General features: G+C 58.2%; 1 protein-coding gene across 2 annotated transcripts in view; it reads right to left on the reverse strand.

Moving 5' to 3' along the window:
• Positions 1–680: 680 nt before the first annotated feature.
• Positions 681–18,392, reverse strand: part of UBE2O (ubiquitin conjugating enzyme E2 O) — a 56,929-nt gene continuing 39,217 nt past the window's right edge. The window contains exons 2-18 of one of the 2 annotated variants that reach the window (XM_036088743.2): positions 14,861–14,920; positions 14,648–14,758; positions 12,542–12,639; positions 12,042–12,105; positions 11,221–11,364; positions 10,682–10,791; positions 10,461–10,536; positions 9,672–10,144; positions 9,118–9,272; positions 8,745–8,857; positions 8,533–8,661; positions 7,799–7,888; positions 6,116–6,812; positions 5,721–5,857; positions 3,161–3,364; positions 3,010–3,067; positions 681–2,851 (exon numbers count right to left, since the gene is read on the reverse strand). In XM_036088743.2, the coding sequence (XP_035944636.1) occupies positions 2,181–2,851; positions 3,010–3,067; positions 3,161–3,364; positions 5,721–5,857; positions 6,116–6,812; positions 7,799–7,888; positions 8,533–8,661; positions 8,745–8,857; positions 9,118–9,272; positions 9,672–10,144; positions 10,461–10,536; positions 10,682–10,791; positions 11,221–11,364; positions 12,042–12,105; positions 12,542–12,639; positions 14,648–14,758; positions 14,861–14,920 (3,390 nt within the window). In that variant the 3' untranslated portion in view covers positions 681–2,180. Of the gene's footprint in view, positions 2,852–3,009; positions 3,068–3,160; positions 3,365–5,720; positions 5,858–6,115; positions 6,813–7,798; positions 7,889–8,532; positions 8,662–8,744; positions 8,858–9,117; positions 9,273–9,671; positions 10,145–10,385; positions 10,537–10,681; positions 10,792–11,220; positions 11,365–12,041; positions 12,106–12,541; positions 12,640–14,647; positions 14,759–14,860; positions 14,921–18,392 lie in introns of both variants that reach the window. The other variant, XM_036088742.2, reaches the window with a different exon arrangement.

The raw sequence follows: 18,392 nt of genomic DNA on the forward strand, positions 1-18,392 counted from the left end.
TCTTACCCAGGGCCACACGGCCAGCTGGTCTCAGTGAAGAGGGACGAGTTCTCTGATTTCCGGGGGCATTACAGAAATTAGCAAGGAGCGGCAAGGTCACAATGGAGGCAGTTGTTCTCTCTTGAAAGGAGTCTGTTATCCCTCCAGCGAGGGCTCTGGGGCTCCCCCAGCCTCCTCTATCCTACCCTGCCGGGTCCTCAGGGGGCAGGAGTGAAGAGGAAGCAGCAGGGAGGGGCCGATAGGAGGCCCCCAAACTGGCTGTAACCATTTTGGCTTAAAGGCCAGGCCAGGTGCTTCAACTCGGGCTCCCGGAGCATCTGGAAGGCCCCCGGGGACCACAGCCGCTGCTGGCAGGTAAGTGCTAAAAACCGGCTCTGGAGGAATGGGACACAAGCTGTCCCCACAAACAAGAGCGCTGCCCCAGTGAACGAGGCCCCCGTCTTCCAGCCCCTAGGACGCCCGCGGCTGCAAACGCAGAAGGCACAGACGCAGACTGGCTAGGGTGGAAGGAGCTGCTGCCGTGAACCTTTCTGGCCACGGGTCTTGCCTTCCCCTGGGGAGGGACGTGTGAGGTGCCCCGGAGGGGAAGAAAGGCGACAGAGCCCAGATGAATGGCAGAGGCAGGTTTAATGGTGCCATCTAGTCTGTTTTGTACATTGTAATGAGCCAAACAAAAAAAATGCAAGTAAAAAAAAAGTTTAATCACACAGCACTTTATACAGAGATCTTAAGCAGTAGGCATTCACATCTCCACATGAACAGCGCACAGCCCCACCAGTCACTCTGGATGTTTCTCCAACAAGATACCGACTCAGGGCTCCAGCTGCCGCGGCCCGAGGCGCGGCTCCGTCCTTCCCCGCGGCCGCCGCCTGCCGGGGCCACGGCACAGCCCAGGGGTGGAGCCAGCTTAAGGCGGACAAGACGCATCATGCTTTGGCTTCTTTTTTTTTTTTTTTGTCTTTTTTTCTAATAAGAGTTAATATCTTTGCTTTTGAGATTTATTTTCTTCCAACCTTAAATATTACATACATACACCAAAAATTACATAGCTGCAATGTGCTCAACAGCATCCTCTTAACCTGGAGCTTCACATTATCAAAAGCTTAGAAAACTTGTAAACCTCTGGGCCTGTCTCTGAGAGGGAGGAGAACCCCTGTGAGCCCCCTCTCTCCCCCCGGGTCGAGCCTGCAGAGTTTGTCAGCGACGGGAGGGCGAGTGCGGCTGGCTCCTTCCGTGTTCAGTGAGCGACAGGCCACCTCCCGGCGTTAGCATTTGATGGTGGGAGGGGCAGAGTGTGCGAGAGAGGCCCTGGCCCTGGCCTTGTCCCCGCCGCTGCCCGGCCGCCCGGGGCCCTGGGGCGTGGCTGGGGCGGAGCCGGGAGCCGAGCCGGGAGCCGAGCCCGGAGCCGAGCGGGAGCGGAGCTGCGGCGGCGGCGGGCCCAGGCCAGCGGGGGGAGGCCGGAGCGCCAGAGCAAGGCACCTACCGCCGTTTTTCCAGCAGCTCCCCGGTCCTCATTCCGTGTCACATGTGAGGGCCGCCACCTCTCCTGGGTGTCCCCCTGGACCCAGCCTGGTCCCAACCTCTCTTAGAGAGCAAGTTCAACAGGCCTGAGGGTTATCCTGTGGTAAATGGTCCAGAGCAGAGCCAGGAGTCGGTGACAGCAGCTGGGGGGGAACAGGGGAGGGGTGGTGGCGGTGGCAGCAGGAGGGCCTGGGACCGGGGAAGCTACAGGGGCACTGGGGAGGTTGACAGGGACTGGGGGAACTGCTGGAGCAACCCACACTTCATGCAAGGCACATCCACTCGTCCTGCTGCTGGGCCCAAAGAGAGCCCTCGTGTCAGGCCCCAGGAAGACCCACCTCCGACCCGAGATGGGGACGGCAAGGGAGCAGGTGCCAGGACACTCTGCCTGGGTGACAAGTGGAAAATCAGCAACAGGTTTCAGATTCTCTTTGCCACAGGGGACCGGCCTGCTGAAAGACTGCTTCGGGAAAGAAACGGCAGCATCTCAAGAAACTTCTTGCACTTCAGCATCAAACTCACCTTGGGGAGAGGGCAATGAGGGGCTTTTGCATTGGGGACAAAGGAGAAAACGGGAAGACGGGCGATTCCAGGGGAGGGAGTGAGCGGGCAGCAGCTGGCCTCCCCCCACAGGACGTTGCTTCCTCGAGGGCGGGCGGCTACTTGTCCTCTGTGCTCTCGGGCATGCCCGCCTCTAGCAGAGCGGCCCGGAACTGCGTCAGGACACCCCGGATGCTCTTGATGAAACCCTTAGAAAGTGGGAAGAGAGGGAAGCCGATGTCAGGGTAGCCGCTCTTCTCGGGCAAGAAGCTCCGGTAGCTCTTTCTCCGCTTCTTTGGTTTGACGCTGGGTGGCACCGGGGCGTCAGGCGCTGCCTCCGAAGTCTGGTCTGTGCGGTCCCTGCTAGCCGAGGCCAGGCCCTGGGCGCCGCCCTCCGAGTCTGAGCCCTGGGAGGCCTCTCCAGGGGCCAGCCCTCCGTCCTCAGGTTCTTCTCGGCCGTAGTCGGAGAGCTCGGCCACGGCCGGCGGCTCCGGGGAGCTGCTGTCCCTGGGGATCCCGTTGGGCAGCGCCTGGGCCCTCTCCAGCAGGGCGTGGGTTTCCAGCCAGGACTCGATGCGGTTCACCAGCCGCCAGCCACCAGTACGGAAGTGCTGCCGGATCTCCTGCTCGAAGACCTCGGGGGGCCGCCGCACCAGCTGGGTCATGGACTGCACCACACGGATGAGCGCCATTTCATTGTAGCAACGACTGTTCTCGTACCCCTCCTGCAGGCCCCGGTCACTGTCGAAGCCCGCTTCGTTGTAGTACGGTTCATTCACCAGGATTAGACCTGTGGGGGCGGGGGTGGGGGGGGGAGCCCATTAGGGCCGGGCTGAGGACCCCCCGAGGACAGCCAGAGCTATAGGCGGGAGGTAGAGAACGGAAAGGCCAGCGTCACCGTACCCTCCAGCAGCCATCCCCACCACCCCCTCACCCTGCCCACCGTACCTTGGATGGAGATGAGCACCTGGAGAAGGCTGGATTTGCTCGTCCACCTCTCCGTCCCCTGAAACACACACACCCAGCACGATCACCTCTGCCCCAGACACCCGCCCCGACCAGCTGTCCTTCCACCCGGGCTGGTCGGCACTATACTCACCTTCCCAATCCAGGTGCCCAGGAGGCTGACACACACCTTCCCATTGTCATACAGGTTGGGGTTCAGGCGGCCACTGCACTGGGAGAGGTAGCAAAAGTGGGGGGGCACGGCTGGGTAGATGTTGGGGAGCTGGATGTCAAACAAGTAGAGGCCATCCTCGTAGGGGGTGCGAGTGGGGCCCTTGATTAGGGCCGAGAAGAGGTCCTATAGGGAGGGAAGGCTGAGGTTGGCGGGGGCTTGTGTGTGGATCCGGGGGGCGCGGGGGAGGAGAGAACAGCACCCAGGGACTCCAGACACCACCAGCTATAGAGAAGCTAAACACAAATATCTCTGTGTGGGCCTACAAGGCATCTTTTAACTCCTGGTATAAACGGAATTATCTAAACTTGTTTTTATTTTACCAGGTGTTTTTCATTGTTTTTAAGTCATTACTTAGAAGTAGAAGATGAAAGAACACTCCAGGGTGGCAAGGCTATACTTTCTTTTAGGGAAGCAGAGGGACAAGGGGACCTGGAACTCCGGTGGAAATGTGGCAAACCACCAAAGAAACTCAGGTCATTAAGTCACCAGGGAGACTCCCCACAGCTGTTAGAAATCTGCGTATCGGGCGTGGGGGTGGCGTCAACCGCTAAGAGCCACGCATGTGACGTTGCGTGATGGGAAAGCAGCGAGGGCAGAGGGCCGACTGGAAGGACGGAGTCCTCTTATGCATGTTTTTACTGGTGCCACCCTGCGGGCCTCAAGAAAACGCACTACTTCCTTGTCCCTCCGAGTGAGACTTGGGAAAAATGCCATTCCCTTCTCTCAGCAGAGCTGCGACAGGCTGGAATTTTCAAGTTTTTTTTTTTTTTTTAAAGATTTTATTTATTTATTCATGAGAGACAGAGCGAGAGAGAAAGGCAGAGGGAGAAGCAGGCTCCCAAGGAGCAGGGAGCCCGATGTGGGACTCGATCCCAGGACCCTGAGATCACGACCTGAGCCGAAGGCAGACGTTTAACCATCTGAGCCACCCAGGCGCCCTGGAATTTTCAAGTTTTATTAAAACTCAAGAAAAAGCAAGTGTCCCTAAGAACCCCGAGCAGGGGGGTGGAGGGGGTAACTGGATGAGGGGCACTACGGAGGGCACGTGATGGATGAGCACTGGGTGTTACATACAACTGATGAATCCCTGACCTCTGCCTCTGAAACGAATACTACACTCTACTAATTGAATTTATTTTTTATTTTTTTTTTTAAAGATTTTATTTATTTATTTGACAGAGAGAAAGCATGAGAGAGGGGAGGGTCAGAGGCAGAAGCAGACTCCCTGCCGAGCAGGGAGCCCGATGCGGGACTCGATCCTGGGACTCCAGGATCATGACCTGAGCCGAAGGCAGTCGCTTAACCAACTGAGCCACCCAGGCGCCCCTCTACTAATTGAATTTAAATAAATAAAATAAAGAGGGGCACCCGGGTGGCTCAGCCGTTGAGCGTCTGCCTTCGGCACAGGTCATGATCCCAGGGTCCCGGGATCGAGCCCCGCATCGGGCTCCCTGCTCGGCGGAAAGCCTGCTTCTCCCTCTCCCGCTCCCCCTGCTTGTGTTCCCTCTCTCACTGTCTCTCTCTGTCAAGTAAGTAAATAAAATCTTAAAAATAAGTAAATAAATAATTAAAATAAAGGAAGAAACAAAGAAAAAAGAACCCCAAGCTGCCCCACCCCGTGGCTTCCGGCCTGCCACACGCAGGGCCAAGCAGCGCCTCTCTCCCGTTCTGTGGCCCCTCTGACCAGGGCTGGGCTACAGCTGGGGCCCGGGTCAGACTCAGGGTCAGTGTCTCGCACATGCGCGGCTCCCATCAGGGGCCGGGTGGAGGTGTGGGCTCATGAGGTGACAGATGGACCAGGCTCGCCTGTGCCTGGAACGAGAACGGCTCACACCACTGCCGGCGGCATGACTCAACCCTGGGCCCGGGCCGCAGGGAGAGGAGTGGAGAATGCAGCGGGACTAGGCCACGTGGGGGGTACTAGTCCGCAGCCGAAAGAGAATGAACTAGATCACGAGGCACCAACATCAACAGGTCTCAAAAATGACCCCACTGAGCAAAAAAAAGCAAACTACAGGTGACATGTACAATGATGGGCTGTTCACGTAAGACGAGTCACACAAAATAATGTTTCTGGTGATGCAGGAGAACGTGAAAATATAAAAAAAGGTCTTCTGTAGGGAGACCCACAAAACTCCTCAAGTCATGACGCCTAGAGGCTGGCTGAGGACTGGTCAAAGGCAACTTCAGCGTTTTCAGTAATGCTCTAACGTTTCAAAAGAACAGCACTCAGGTAACAACTTGTGTACTTTTAAGAAGAGGGGGAAGAGAACGCCCCGTGTGGTCTAGACACGCGTGTGGGACTCTCCCCCCTCCCCCGACTGAGCCTGTCTCCTGTCCTGTAAGCAGTAGGGGTGGCCTCTCAGGTGCTGCTCAGTCCTGGGGCTCCAGGAGCCCAAAGCCAGCCGCTCCGGGGCACCAAGCACCCACACGAGCACGGCCACACCTGCCCGCACCAAGCCCACGCCCGGCTACTTGCCATTCTATCCTCGAAAGTCTTGACCATGATGCCGTCGGGCAGCGAGGTAGCCAGCAGCGCCATCTCCTTCCGCACTGTGCTGAAGAACTTCTTGGCTTCTGGGGGCTGGAACTCAATTTTCTTAAAAGAGTGATTTGCTAGAAGGGGAAAAAAGAAGGGTCAACCCCTAATGGCAAGACCCGAGAGCTCTATCTGGAAAGACAGCTGCCGCCCCTGGGGAGCGTGGGCCCGGAGGGAACAGCTGCTGGTGTGCTCCCCGGACAGGTGAGTAACCCCACATGCCTCGCACCCACTAGCCTGGCATTCGCACCAGGGGCCACACTGGGGAAATGGTTTCCTCCCCTCAGGCAGCAGCTGGGTGCTGGGAGGGGACCGGCCCCACAAGGTGAACTCACAGGGCGCAAACTCCAGCACTGAGAAGACCTCGCCCTTAGCACTGGTGAAGGTGACTCCAGGCTTGCCGCCGCACTGCTGACAGAGTACCGGGGTCTCGCTGGGCCACTCGGCCTTCACCGGCGACTGTCCCTCGGGCTTGTCCTCCCTTCGCTCTGTGTCCGGCATGGCCTCCATCTTCTCCTCCTCTGCAATGGCCACATTGTCCAGGGTCTTCTTGAGATTTTCCTGCAGTTTCTTAATGTCATCTAGAAACTTCTTCTCCCGAGTGGGTTTCTCAGGCTCCACTGTGGGGGAGGTGGGGGAGCCCGTCAGAAGCTGCTCCACGGTCATGTTCTTGAGGCTCTCCAGGATCTTGATGGCCTCTTTCAACTCGCGGAAGCTCTTTGGGGGCCCGTCCTTGCCAGCCTTCTCCATCAGCCCAGCCACGGGGGCAGCCATGGCCACAGCCCCCTGAATGGCGGCCGTGGCAGCCTCTTCGCTGATCACCACCCCCTTGTCTTCCTCTGGGGCTGCCGGCTGCTCAGCAGGTGGGATGGGGGGCTCCTCGATCTTGGGGTGCTCATCCTCCACCAGCCCGTTGTCGGTCTCCCAGCTGTCACTGTCGTCTTCCCACTCATCCGAGGATGCCCCGCTGGTGCTGCCTTCCACCGAGTCATAGTCTGACTCCTCAATCTCAGACTCAATGTTGTACAAGTGCTGGGGGCAGATGGGCACAGGCAGTTGAGAGAGGCTCTGCTGGGCTGCGGGGTGGACCCCGACCCTCAGAGCGGATGGTGACGGGGGTGCTGAGGCCTCAGCGGGCCCCCTCCACCCTTCCCCCCCTCCTGCTCTGGACTCTGCAGTTGGGCCTCTCCTGCGAGGTGGTCCCTGGGTCTCTGGGAGGCGCCTCTGCCTGCCCCACACCCGCCAGCCCCAGCCAGCGGCCCAGGGCTGTTCTGGCCTCCTCTGCCCCTGTGTGCACTGGCTACTGTTGGCCCTTGGTGGCAAATCCAACCCCACCGCAGGGATTCAGGGCAGCCACCTCTGTGGGGCCGCACTGGTAGCTGAGAACGTGCAACAGGAGGGGGAGGTTTGGCAGAGCTGGCCCGTGTCACATCCTGTTCCCGTGTTCCTGGAATGGCCGCCCGGACGAAGGGGTGGGCCACTCCCTCCCCCACCCCGTGGGGCCAGGACAGGGGAGCTGGGAGTAAGGATCAGCTCAAACAAGGGGGCAAAGAAACGGTACCGAGAACAGCTTAGCTGGGACTGGGACTGGGGCCAGCTCTTTTCCTTTCTCTTCCTGATCTGGGGAAGTTTTCCTAGAAATGTTCCTAGAGGAAGTAACCTGCGTTTCTTAGCACAGTGAGACGGGAATGCAGCAAACCCGGAAGGCTTGCGACAGCCTGCACACATCTGGCAAGCCGGGGGGCCTCCCAGGTGGGGCAAGACTGCCGGCCAGCTCCGCGCCGCCCCTCTGCGCTCCTGCCTCCCGCTCACCCCCCCACCCCCAGGGCATGGCATGTAATACCCCCTTCCTCTCAGGCTCTCCCTGAGGCCCAAACACCCAAAAGAAGAGACCCTCACCAGGAAGATCTGAGAGCCTGTCCTCCTAGTCCTTGAGCAGGGGTGGGAGACAGGCCACGGCTCCCAGCCCAGCTGCCACAGTTGCGAGCCAACTGGTCTGGGTCTGAGCAGGGGCTCACCTGGGGCAGAATGATGGTCTTTGAGTTGTCAGCCCACACCACCTCCACCTTGCTGCTGACGTCCACACGGGCCACCTGGCCGACTGATGGCTGCGGGGCAAACGGACAGGGTCAAGGGAGCGCGCTCTGAGGCGAGGGCCAGAACGCTTCCAAAGGGGAGCTCCGGCAATGGGTGGCAAGGGCGAGGCCGTGAGAAGGGAAGGGACGTGGGTGCCAGCCAGAGGCCACACGTGGTGAGCAGCTCAAGTGTGGGACCCTCTGGTTCCAACACGGGCAGTCAAGGACACAAGCCCCTACTAACTCCCTTCCTATCCTAGCGTTCTGCTCCCGCCGGACTTCCTGACACTCTCAGGATGGGGTTCCTGCCCTGGGGCTTTTGTTCCTACTCTTCTTCTGCTTGACCCCACGCCATGCTCCCATCCTCACCAAGGCCCAGCTCAGACGCCACCTCCCCAAGCCTCTCCTGTGCCCCTACAGCACTCAGGACGAGGAGCTGGGCTAAATGGAGCCACCAGGGCTCAGGGAGCAGCTATATGAAGTTTGATCCTGACCCGCAGGCAAATCCCTGGGGAGGCACTTGAGGCGGCTGTGGAGACTTGCAGGTCTGGTCTCCTGGGGCCACCTGGTGGCACCTCCAGGGACTGCAGACGCTGATGGGATGCAGAGTGGGGGGGGGGGCGGGGAGCAGGGAGACCCCCCCGCCCCCCGGCCCCTGAACTGGTGGGGAGGCATACCTCATCCTCCTTGTGAGGAGCTCCATCCTCAGTATTGCCAATGCGGATGACGATGTCGGTTGTGCGGAACCGGAAGTCAGGGTGGTCAGCAATGTCATAGACGCTCACATCTTCCTCTTCTCCGATCAGCTGGAGAATAGGATGGGCTGTCATGAGCCCCGGGGCCTTACAGCCAGCCCACCCCGAAGAAGCAGGGGGCCACACACACTCACCTCCACGTCATCCCCACTTGGCCGCAGCTTGAACCACTTCACCATGCAGGTTCGGCCCACGTGGTCCCCAGACTGCACCACGCCGTAGACAGCGGGGTCCGGACAGCTCTGGACTGGGGAACCAGAGGAGGGAACGTCTAAGGAACCGTGGTGGTGCCGCCTGCAACCCCCCCGACATCTCAACCACAGCAGGGCACAGAACCCCGACGCTCTCCGGCTAGGCTGAGGGAGGCCGGGAGAGGCTGCCCCAGGCCTTGAAAAAGCGAGTCATCTTTCAAGGGGGAGTCTCCTCCCTGCCCCTAAGACCTCTGGCCCATCCTTTCTAAGCCCCGCCCAGGCCCTGAGCCGGGCGGCCTTCCGGAGCCGGCACTACCTCGCTTGTCCACCACGAAGTCTCCGGGGCAGAATTCGTTGTTGTCCAGGTGGTGCACGGGAAAGAGGTCGTTGGAGCGAATGTTGCACTCCACGGAGCCGTCCTGCCACATGACATCTGCCGAGGTCATGGTGGTCACCACCTCCACGGCCACCCTGCAGGTGCGGAGCAACCAGCCAGCCAGGCCGCGCAAAACAGGTGGGAAGGAAGACAAACAGATCCATACGTGCTCACCTGCACCTCCCATGCCCTGCGACCTCCTCTGAGAAAGGTCTCATTGGGGAGAGCTCAGTGAATGTGGTCCCAGAGGCCAGACTCGGGGCTAGTGCCCCCATGCCACCCACCACCCCACTCTCAGATCTCTCCTTTCCACCCAGGCCAACCCCGGGCACCTACATCATCTCGGCTGGACATCCCTGAGCCTGCAGAGGGCTTGCAGACTGTGTGTGTGTGTGAGAGTGAGTGTGTGTGTGTGTGTGTTGTGTGCAGGCGCCAAAGGGACAGCCTCAGGCTGGACACTCAGCCAGGAGGGAGAGGGCGCCCTCTGGGTTTACCTGTCCCCTGGCTTAAAGTCACGAGTGATTTTATTCTTCTTCCGCTTGTGTTTTCGCTTTAAGTTCTTGATAGACAAGGGGATGCTCTTTTTTCTACTTGTGCCGCTGCCACTCTGGGAGGACGTTGTGGAGCTGGCAGAGGAGGTCACTGAGCTGGTGTCATCCGTGTCATCAGCAGCCTCGTCATCTGCGTCCTGCTCTGCTGAGTGCAGCCTGTCGTCTCCACCTTCCTTCAGCAGGAAGGGGGGCAGCTGCTCACCCGCGTCCTGGGCCTCCTCTGAGCCCTCGTCCTGCATTTCCACTGGGCTGGTGGACCCATCAGGTGTCTCCTCAGGGCTGACGGACCCTGTTTCACTCTTGGCTTTGGCCCCTCCTTTCTTTCCTGGGTCCTCCATGGAATGGTCTCTGGAGCACTGGGTGTCCGGGGAGCAGGACATGATCCTCACAACCTGCTTCTTCAACAGGCGCTTCACCTGTGCGGGCAGAGCAAGGAGGACAGCGGCTGTGGGGCTGCACGGCCACCATGGCCCCACCCTGGGCATGTGGAACACCCAGGGAGCTTGGGGGGAGGGGCAGCTATACACACCTAGGTGGCCTGCAAGGGGGATCAGGGCTGCCCCCCAAGGCCTAAAGCACAGACTGTCCTTCCTGGCTGTGGAAATAGCTCAAGGCCAGTTCCTCAAATGCCCACCGATCCCAACCCCAAGGACATACCTTCTTGGCCATAGAGCCCTCCCCCTGGGCGCAGTGTTTTTCTGGACATTCACAGGCAATCTTGGCCGGCTCTACCTTGGCTGGGAAGACATACAGACAGCGCTCCCCAAGCTGCCGCTGAGCATGGTCAAAGCATCCGAGACGCTTCACCCTGGGAGGGAGAGAAGTGGGGACTGGGCCAAGGATGGTCTCAGCGCCCCCCCACCCCCCACCCCCCGCATCGCTGACTCTGGCCCAGAGACTCGCTCAGGGCATGCTGCTGGGGTTGCTAGAATGGGCGCGCCGGAGCCACTCACCTGCCTAGGTTTTCCTGGGTAATGACAGAGGGCGGGGGGCTGACGCTGTCCGTGCCCCCTGGACAGAAACTCTTGGTAATCCATGTGACTTTCAGCTCCACAACCTGCACCTGGGGATGGTGGGTGGGACAGGGCCTGAGTCAGCAGCTTAACCGCTCTTAGTTAAGCAGCTGCCCAGAGCCCACCTGACCTCCAGAGCAGGAAGCGGGTCATCACAGCAGAGCCCCAAGCATGACACCCCCAGAGGAGGCCCCGCTTGTAACAACTACAGCCTCACCCCAGGGACTACCACCACGTCAGGGCCCAGCCGATCTGCCACTCGCCACCATCCCACCTTGCTCCGTCTGAGTTGGTCAGGCTGGGGGTCATCTGCCTAGCAGTCACCGCATGACCACACCCTGGTTTCCCTTTATTTAGAGCCCTTTCAGATCAACAGGGCTAAGGAGCAGGGCTTAGCCCTCGGAGCAGACAACGCAGGAGTGGCAGAAGCTCAGCTCCAGGCATGGAGGCTGAGGACGCAGCCCCACCCCGGCCCCTACCTCTTCCACCACCACTCGGAATTTGCTCTTGGTGCTGAGCACAGGCTTGACCCCTGACAGCCACTGGACGCTAGAGAAGATCTTGGCGGGGCCAATGAGCACCTGGCCCGGGTAGAAGCCATAGGAGTCATCAAAGAAGAGACCCTGCAGGGTTTGGGGCCAGAGGACAAGTCCTTGTGAGTGGCGCCTCCGTGAGGGCCAGTGCTCTCTGCACCCACCCCTCCCTCACCTCCCCCCTGCACGCTCCCCCACCCCCCCAAGCTGAAACAGACCCTAGGGCTCCAGAGCAGCACCTCTCAAACCTGAAGTGCATATGAATCACCCAGAGAGCTTCTGAGAATGACATTTGCCTCATTCTAACACGCTCTCAGGTCACGTCAATGTTGTTGGTCAAGGGTGACACTTCGAGGCGTCTAGAGGGCAGTAGTCCCCAAACCTGTTTGATCATGTAACCTCCACCCCACACTTATTTATAAATTATGGTCATACATGACTGTTCTAAAATACGACAGTGTAACAACAGTGTACAGACTCTAATACCAAAGAATGGGTATTTTTTAAAGGATGAGATCAAATTAACAAAATGCAAAGAAAAGTTCCAATACCTTCTGCCCACACCCAGACTTTTAGACCTTCTGGTGTGTACCTACCCTTTTGTAGGAAACCACTCTGCCTACAAGCAGCGCTGGCTTAGCCTGGGCTAGCTCCAAGCTCTTTGCTAAGCAGTCCTCCTTCCTGTGCAGCCCAGGGGGCAAAGGAACATGAACCCTGTCCCCCCAAGCCTGCCCCCCAAGAAGCCTGCCTGGGTGGGGCACACGTACAGAGTCGCTGACATGGGGGCAGACATCGTAGAGCTTGGCGCCGTCTTCTGTGTTCATGGAGCACCTGCAAGAGTGAGCAGGGGTTCGGTTCACTGGGCACAATGACAGAGTCTCGGGGGGGACATGGCCACTGGACACACTGTGGTGCTGACCAGTATCAGAAGGAGTTATCCAGAGGCATCGATATGCTGGCAGGCCCTAAAATGGTGTGATTCATCCCCCACCCACAGCTCAGCCTCCAAATTCATACAAGTAACTCCCTCAAAACAAACAAGACCCTAACCATTAGGGAGTGCTCACTACCATTAAAAAGTGTCTAAAATAAAGCATTAGGCCCTAACAGATAACTCTAAATGAGGCCAGGGCGACAGGAGACCAGCCCAGCGTCAGGCCTGGCGTGCCCGCAGCACGTGTCATCCAGGCCCCGGGAGAAAACACCGTTGGCCCCTCCTCCCCGGGCGGCCCCTGCCCAGCGCGGCCCCGCACAGTGAGCTGTGTACCTGGCACCGTTGGACAGCTTCAGGATGATCTGGTTCTTTAAGTCGTAGACCTTCCCCAGCCAGCAGTCATAGGCAATGTAGTCCCCATACATGAAGGGCTGCAGACCGAGGGAACCGGGGTGTGAGAGATGGCAGGCGACACCGGTGTGCAGTGCACCCATTCCTCTCTGCCCCCCGAGACACAGGAGGCGGGATCCAGACGGCTTACTGCCTGGGCCAGTCGGCCACCGGCCTAAAGAACTGGCTTCCCCCTGGAGAGCTCTGTGCTGCAGCCCAGCTCTCCTTCCCAGGGTGGAGGCGGCGGCAGCGGGGGACTGCCTCGCGGCAACCAGAGAGTCGTGTGGAGGCCTCAGGGCCTCCAAGGACACAGGACCCTTGGGTGGGAGTGGGCTGTGGAGGTGGCAGGTGGATGGTGGTTAATGGACAAATGAGTAAAGCGGTAATTAATAAACTGAGGATATCAAGAACCAAGTTCCTCACTGTTGGGGAAGGTACTCACTGATACAGAAAGGGGGAAGGAGACGAACTCACATATTCTCCTCTGTATGTAGAAAAGTACTGACAAACGCAGATGTGCCCACATGTGTGTACACGCACGCACTTCCCGGTGTTGTCCTGAAAGGCCCTAGTAGCAATGAGCACACCTAGCATACATCCAGATCTTGGCTTTTAAAATACCATTCTCCTCTGAAAGGAACCAAGGCTCTTTGGACAACTGATTCCAGGGCTGGATCAGGAAAGGTAGAAAGTAAGAAAGCGCTTAAAAAGGAAAAAAAGAGAAAAGAAAAAAAAAAGATGGGGGTATGTCATAAGGACAAAGATATAAGCTCGAAGGGGCTCTTACTGGCCAAATCTGGGATAATTTAAGCAACAAAACAAATAATGGTATTCATGGATTACAACTGATTGGACAATACAGGAATCTGAGTCCACACGGATGTAAAAAACAAATGAATAAATACATAAATGAGGCTGAAGGAGCAGCTTTTCCACAGAATGCCGATTCCTAAAAATGAGGAGGAACACCAGCTTCGAACAGCCCCCCTCACGGACTGTCAGAGCGCTGGCTGCCGGGGCGGGGCGGGGGGGGGAGGGGGGGCGGCTAACAGAGGCCAGGGCCAGCGGATCAGGGTTTCACAAGTGACAGGTTACTGGCGCAATCCCGGAGCACCTCCTCACAAAGCAGAATCACTTGCAAAGGCCTGAGAGGTGACTTCGTGGGGAGGTGTGGCCGACACCAACACGATAAGGATCAGAGTGAACACCCACCCCCTCCCGGCGTGGCCACCGGGCATGCGGGGCCAGGAAGAGCTCAGGGTGTCGCTGGGCGGTCCTGCTGAGGATGCAGGTGCGAGTCTGGTCAGGAGGCGACATCACAGAGCTCCACGTTCAGGGACAGCCAGTGGAATGTACCAGGGTGTGGACGACAAAGCAAGACTGGGGAGCAGTTCCAGATGAGGAATCAAAGAGCTGACAACTAAATGCAAAGTGTGTTCCTGAATGGAATCCTGGATCAGAGGGGGAGAAAGGATATTGCTGGGACAGCTGAACGGGGTCTGTGGACGGGACAGCAGTACACCAGTGCTGACTTCCTAAACTGGGGGCGGAGCGCTCCTGTTTGCACGAAGTCCACAGGGCCACGGGGCCATCTATCTGTAGCCCGCTTCCCAAGGTTTCAGAGAGAAGAGCAGGGAGCGAGAAGGAAATGTGGGGAAGGGAGGAGGAAGGTGATGGGGCAAATGGAGGGAGAGGCTCACAGCCAAGGAGCCTGATGACGCAGGGAGCACAGGAACTCACAGCTTTTCCCAAGTTTGAAATCACTTAAAAAAGAAATTAAGGAAGAAATTTGTTTTTAAAATGAGAGCGTTAGAGAAGAAAAGAAACGAGGTAATGAAAACCATACCAGCCAACTACGCTGGAGGCACAGGGATGTGTCCCGACCTCCTGTCCCGATGGCCTCCTCGCAAGAGGCGCCACTCGGGTACACACAGCGGACCTGGCACGGGGCCCTGCCCGCGAGCTGGGAAGGTGCAGCAGCGGTGTGCGGCCAGAGGCCACCGGAGAGCCGGGGATGCCCGAGGAGGGCGGGCAGGCGGGGCTGCTCACCCAGATGTGCTGGAGGTCCTTGCTGTTGACGGGGTAGATGATGCAGTTGGTGCCGATGAGCTTGACGGCGCAGTCGATGCTGACGTCGATCACGGTGCCACACTGACTGTCCTGGGGAGGAGACGGCATCCAGGCCCGAGCAGGCGCACAGCCCCAGCCGCCAGGGAGACCCGGCCCCGACAACCCCCAGGCCACCCCCGCACCAAGACTCACGGTGGATCGCATGTGCCGGACCACGTCCCGGGGCACCACGGAGCGGTCCTCTAGTTTCAGCTGAGAAAGAGAACACAGTGTGACACAATGGCCTCTGACGTCAATATAAGCCGCATTTTTCTCCCAACTTCTTACCCAAGTGGTAACATGCATAGAGCTGAACGCACAAACCCCAAGTGCGGCTTCGGCAAGCGCCACACGCAGCTCTGACTGCGCCCAGACTGAGAGGCCGAACTGCAGGCACCTCCTCCCCCTCCAAAGTTACCTTCAACTGCGACCGTATGGAGAAGTGCGGCTAAGCGGCAGATCGCAGAAGGCCGCAGTTAAATTAAGGGGTCAGTAGCCCCTCACACAGCAAAGCACTTTGCTAGGAGTGAAATCCTTTTTCTACTTTCTCCAAGGGCCTGCCCGGCCCCTGCTGCTGAGCGCGGAGTAGAGGGCCGGAGGAGGAGCGTGCCACGGGGCTGTGCAGGTCACCCTGAGGCCCGCTATCACCCGACGCGACCTTCTAATCTGGGCTACCCTTTCTGGCCAGCCGCAGGCTGCTCCTTATCTGCTGCGCCGCAGAGGACTGCGGGCGGGCGCTGACTCTCAGGATGGCCGGCTCTGGAGCCCAGCCAAACGCACGGCGAGCACCTGACCCATCCCTCCGCAAACCCCCTGCAGCAGCGGCCTCTGAGGACAGCCGGGCCTCTCGAGAGCTGTCCCCTCCCTCTGCCAGGCACCGGGGCCCCCTCCAACGGCCCAGGCGGAAGATGGTTCTCCACCAGGCCAGCGTGTCTTCCTTGCTGGCTCCGTAAACCGGGGGCCGCAGTACCGGGTGAGGCTCTGTGACTGCCCACCTCCTCTGGACGGGCACCCCCACCATCCCAAACCACAGGGATGCGAGAGCTGTTCTCTCAAAAGCCAACCTAAGATTCCTCAAGATCACTGCCCCCACTCCAAGGCCTGGGCCATGGAAAGGTGGCCACCATGAGGGCCATGGAAAGGTGGCCACCATGAAAAGAGAACGGAGACACTAAAAAGGAAGACACTGACTCAAGGTCCCTGAAATTGTGGCAATGATGGCTAAGACAACCCTGCTATCAGGAGGATATGACTTACAAAAAACTAAAGGGGAGGGGCGCCTGGTGGGCTCAGTCAAGAGCATGTGACTCTTGATCTTGGGTCCTGAGTTCAAGGCCCATGCTGGGTGCAGAGGTGACTTAAATAAATAAAACCTTAAAAAAAACCCAACAAGTAAAGGGGGAAGCAATGGGCTCCACCAATGACAAGCAATAGAGATTTTCCTACGTGGAAAATCCTACGTGATCCAGACAAGAATGAGCCCAGGTGTTAAACTCAGGGGTCCTTGAGCCAGACACTTAGACATGTCAGCTCTGAAACCTCAGGCAAATCGCTTACATCCACATGTACAAAACGGGGTGGGAACAGCCATCTTGCAGTGGGTGAGGGGATTAAGAAGGCAATGAGAGCAAAGATGATCCCAGGGCGCCTGGAACACGGTTAGTGCTCAGCAAATGCCAGATGTGATCACTCCACCTGACTCCACTGTCCCCCAGGCCACAGGCTGGAGACCCTCTGAGTTCAGGCTCTTCTTTGCTCTGCTCAGAGATCCCAGGAGTCTGGGAGGACCCACAGGGAGCTCTGCTAAGGGCCTGCTGGGATGATGGTGGCACTTTTCTAACTCAAAGAACTTCCTATCCCATGACCTCTGTGCCCAAAGCTCTGGTCTGGGACACGGTATTTTCAGTGCTGTCCCACCCTATCTCAAACCTCTGCTCTCAGTTTAGACTTCAGAAAGCCACAACTGCAGGTCTTTCCAAGCTGCCATAGAAACCAAAGTTGCAGTGCCAGGAAACCCAATGGGAAGGGACCGTGCTGTGCGGGGCAGGGGGGACGCCATCCTTGGTGTGAGCTGAGGTCTCAGGCACAGGCTGCCTTGCCTGCTCAGGGATCCCTGAGAAAAGCCCCCAGTTGAGTCTGCAGATGGTGTCCCCACCCGGGGTCTGTGTCGGTCCCTGACAGAGCCGCACAGGAGTGGCACAGGCACGGATCCGGAATCGATGGCACACTGCCCAGACTCGCGGCACCCTGGCCGTGGGACACGCTCCTGAGTGCACAGGGGAAACTGAGGCTCCCGCTGTGAGGCCGAAGCAGGAACGACGCACTAGCGAAGGCTGGCATCACCGGAAGGCCAGAAGCAGGGTAGCAGTTCAGTGTTCTCAGGAGAGGGGCCTGGTTGGCAAACACTCCTCTGGACGTGGCTCTCTGGACCTGTGCCTGGCCTTTTGCCAGAGTCCACTCCACCATGAGGTTTGGTCTTCAGGCTCTTCTAACAACCTTCCACGACAAGGAGAGACATTTCTCCAAAACCCTGACAATGCTGGGAGTGGAGCAGAGTTAAGCAACAAGGAGAAGAAAGGGGTGTGGTGGCCACTCCTCTGACTGTATTGCCCTCCCTCGGGAATTTCAGAAAATGAGAAGAGAGTGTCTAGAAGGGCTCTGAACAACTTGCAAGGCTCTCCCTTATCTTTCACCACTTTCCTGCCCAAATCCCTATGTCCCACGCACACGGGGCACTACTTCCGTCCACACAAGCCAGCCCTCTCCCATCTGTGTGCCTCTCCACTGCACAGTTCCTTCCAAACGCCCCCTTCCTCTCCCCGTTCCCATCATGTGCTACCTGCCTCACGAAGGCTCCCCATATCCCCCCTCTGGAGGGCACCGCTGTGCTCCCGGGGGCTCGGGAGCTCGGGTGTCCTCTAGCTACAGCAACTGGTGCTTATTATGTGTCAAGCAGTTTTCTCGGCACTTTGGGTGTTTTAGCCACAGTGCTATGAAGCATACTATTACTGCCGTCCCCATCTTACAGACAGGTGAACTGACACGGAGAGAAGACAAGAAACTTGTTCACGGTCACACAGCTCCACACAGGTGGACCTTGACTGGAACTCAGGCAGTCTGGCTCCAGAGGCCATTCTCTTAACTATATAACAAGCTCATCCCTCCCCGGAGCTGCAGAGATAAGAGCAGGGTAAAACATATTCCTGGCGGGTCCACACGTTGTAAAAGACAGTGATTCTTAGGCACTCCACGCTCTGTTCATTTCTGGGACGGAAGAGGTCAGGCACCCAGACGGCAGGGGCCGGAGCCAGCACGAGGGGGCGCTGTGCCCGCTCTATGAAAACGCGGGATTCGGGAGCTCACCTAGTCCCCACACAAAGCCATGTTTTTCTGTTAGGTGCACCCTGACTGCAGTGAAAAAACAAAACAAAACAAAACAGTTTCCAGGGTGGGATCTGAGGTGGGGACGGGCAGATTTCAACTGTCATTACTGGCTCTAGAACGCGGTGGTGACTATCACCAATTCTTGAGGGACAGTGTGGCTGTCAGAGGCTTCTGAGCAGGAAAAAACAAGATACCATACCAAAACGTTAACGTGTCCCTCAGTGAGAAGGAACTATGGCTGGCTTTTAAAGGGGCATGCGTTACCTCCGACAATCCTGGGACGTGACTGTGGGGCATCCTT

Source organism: Halichoerus grypus, chromosome 2, assembly GCF_964656455.1.
Source record: "Halichoerus grypus chromosome 2, mHalGry1.hap1.1, whole genome shotgun sequence".
NCBI lineage: Eukaryota > Metazoa > Chordata > Mammalia > Carnivora > Phocidae > Halichoerus > Halichoerus grypus.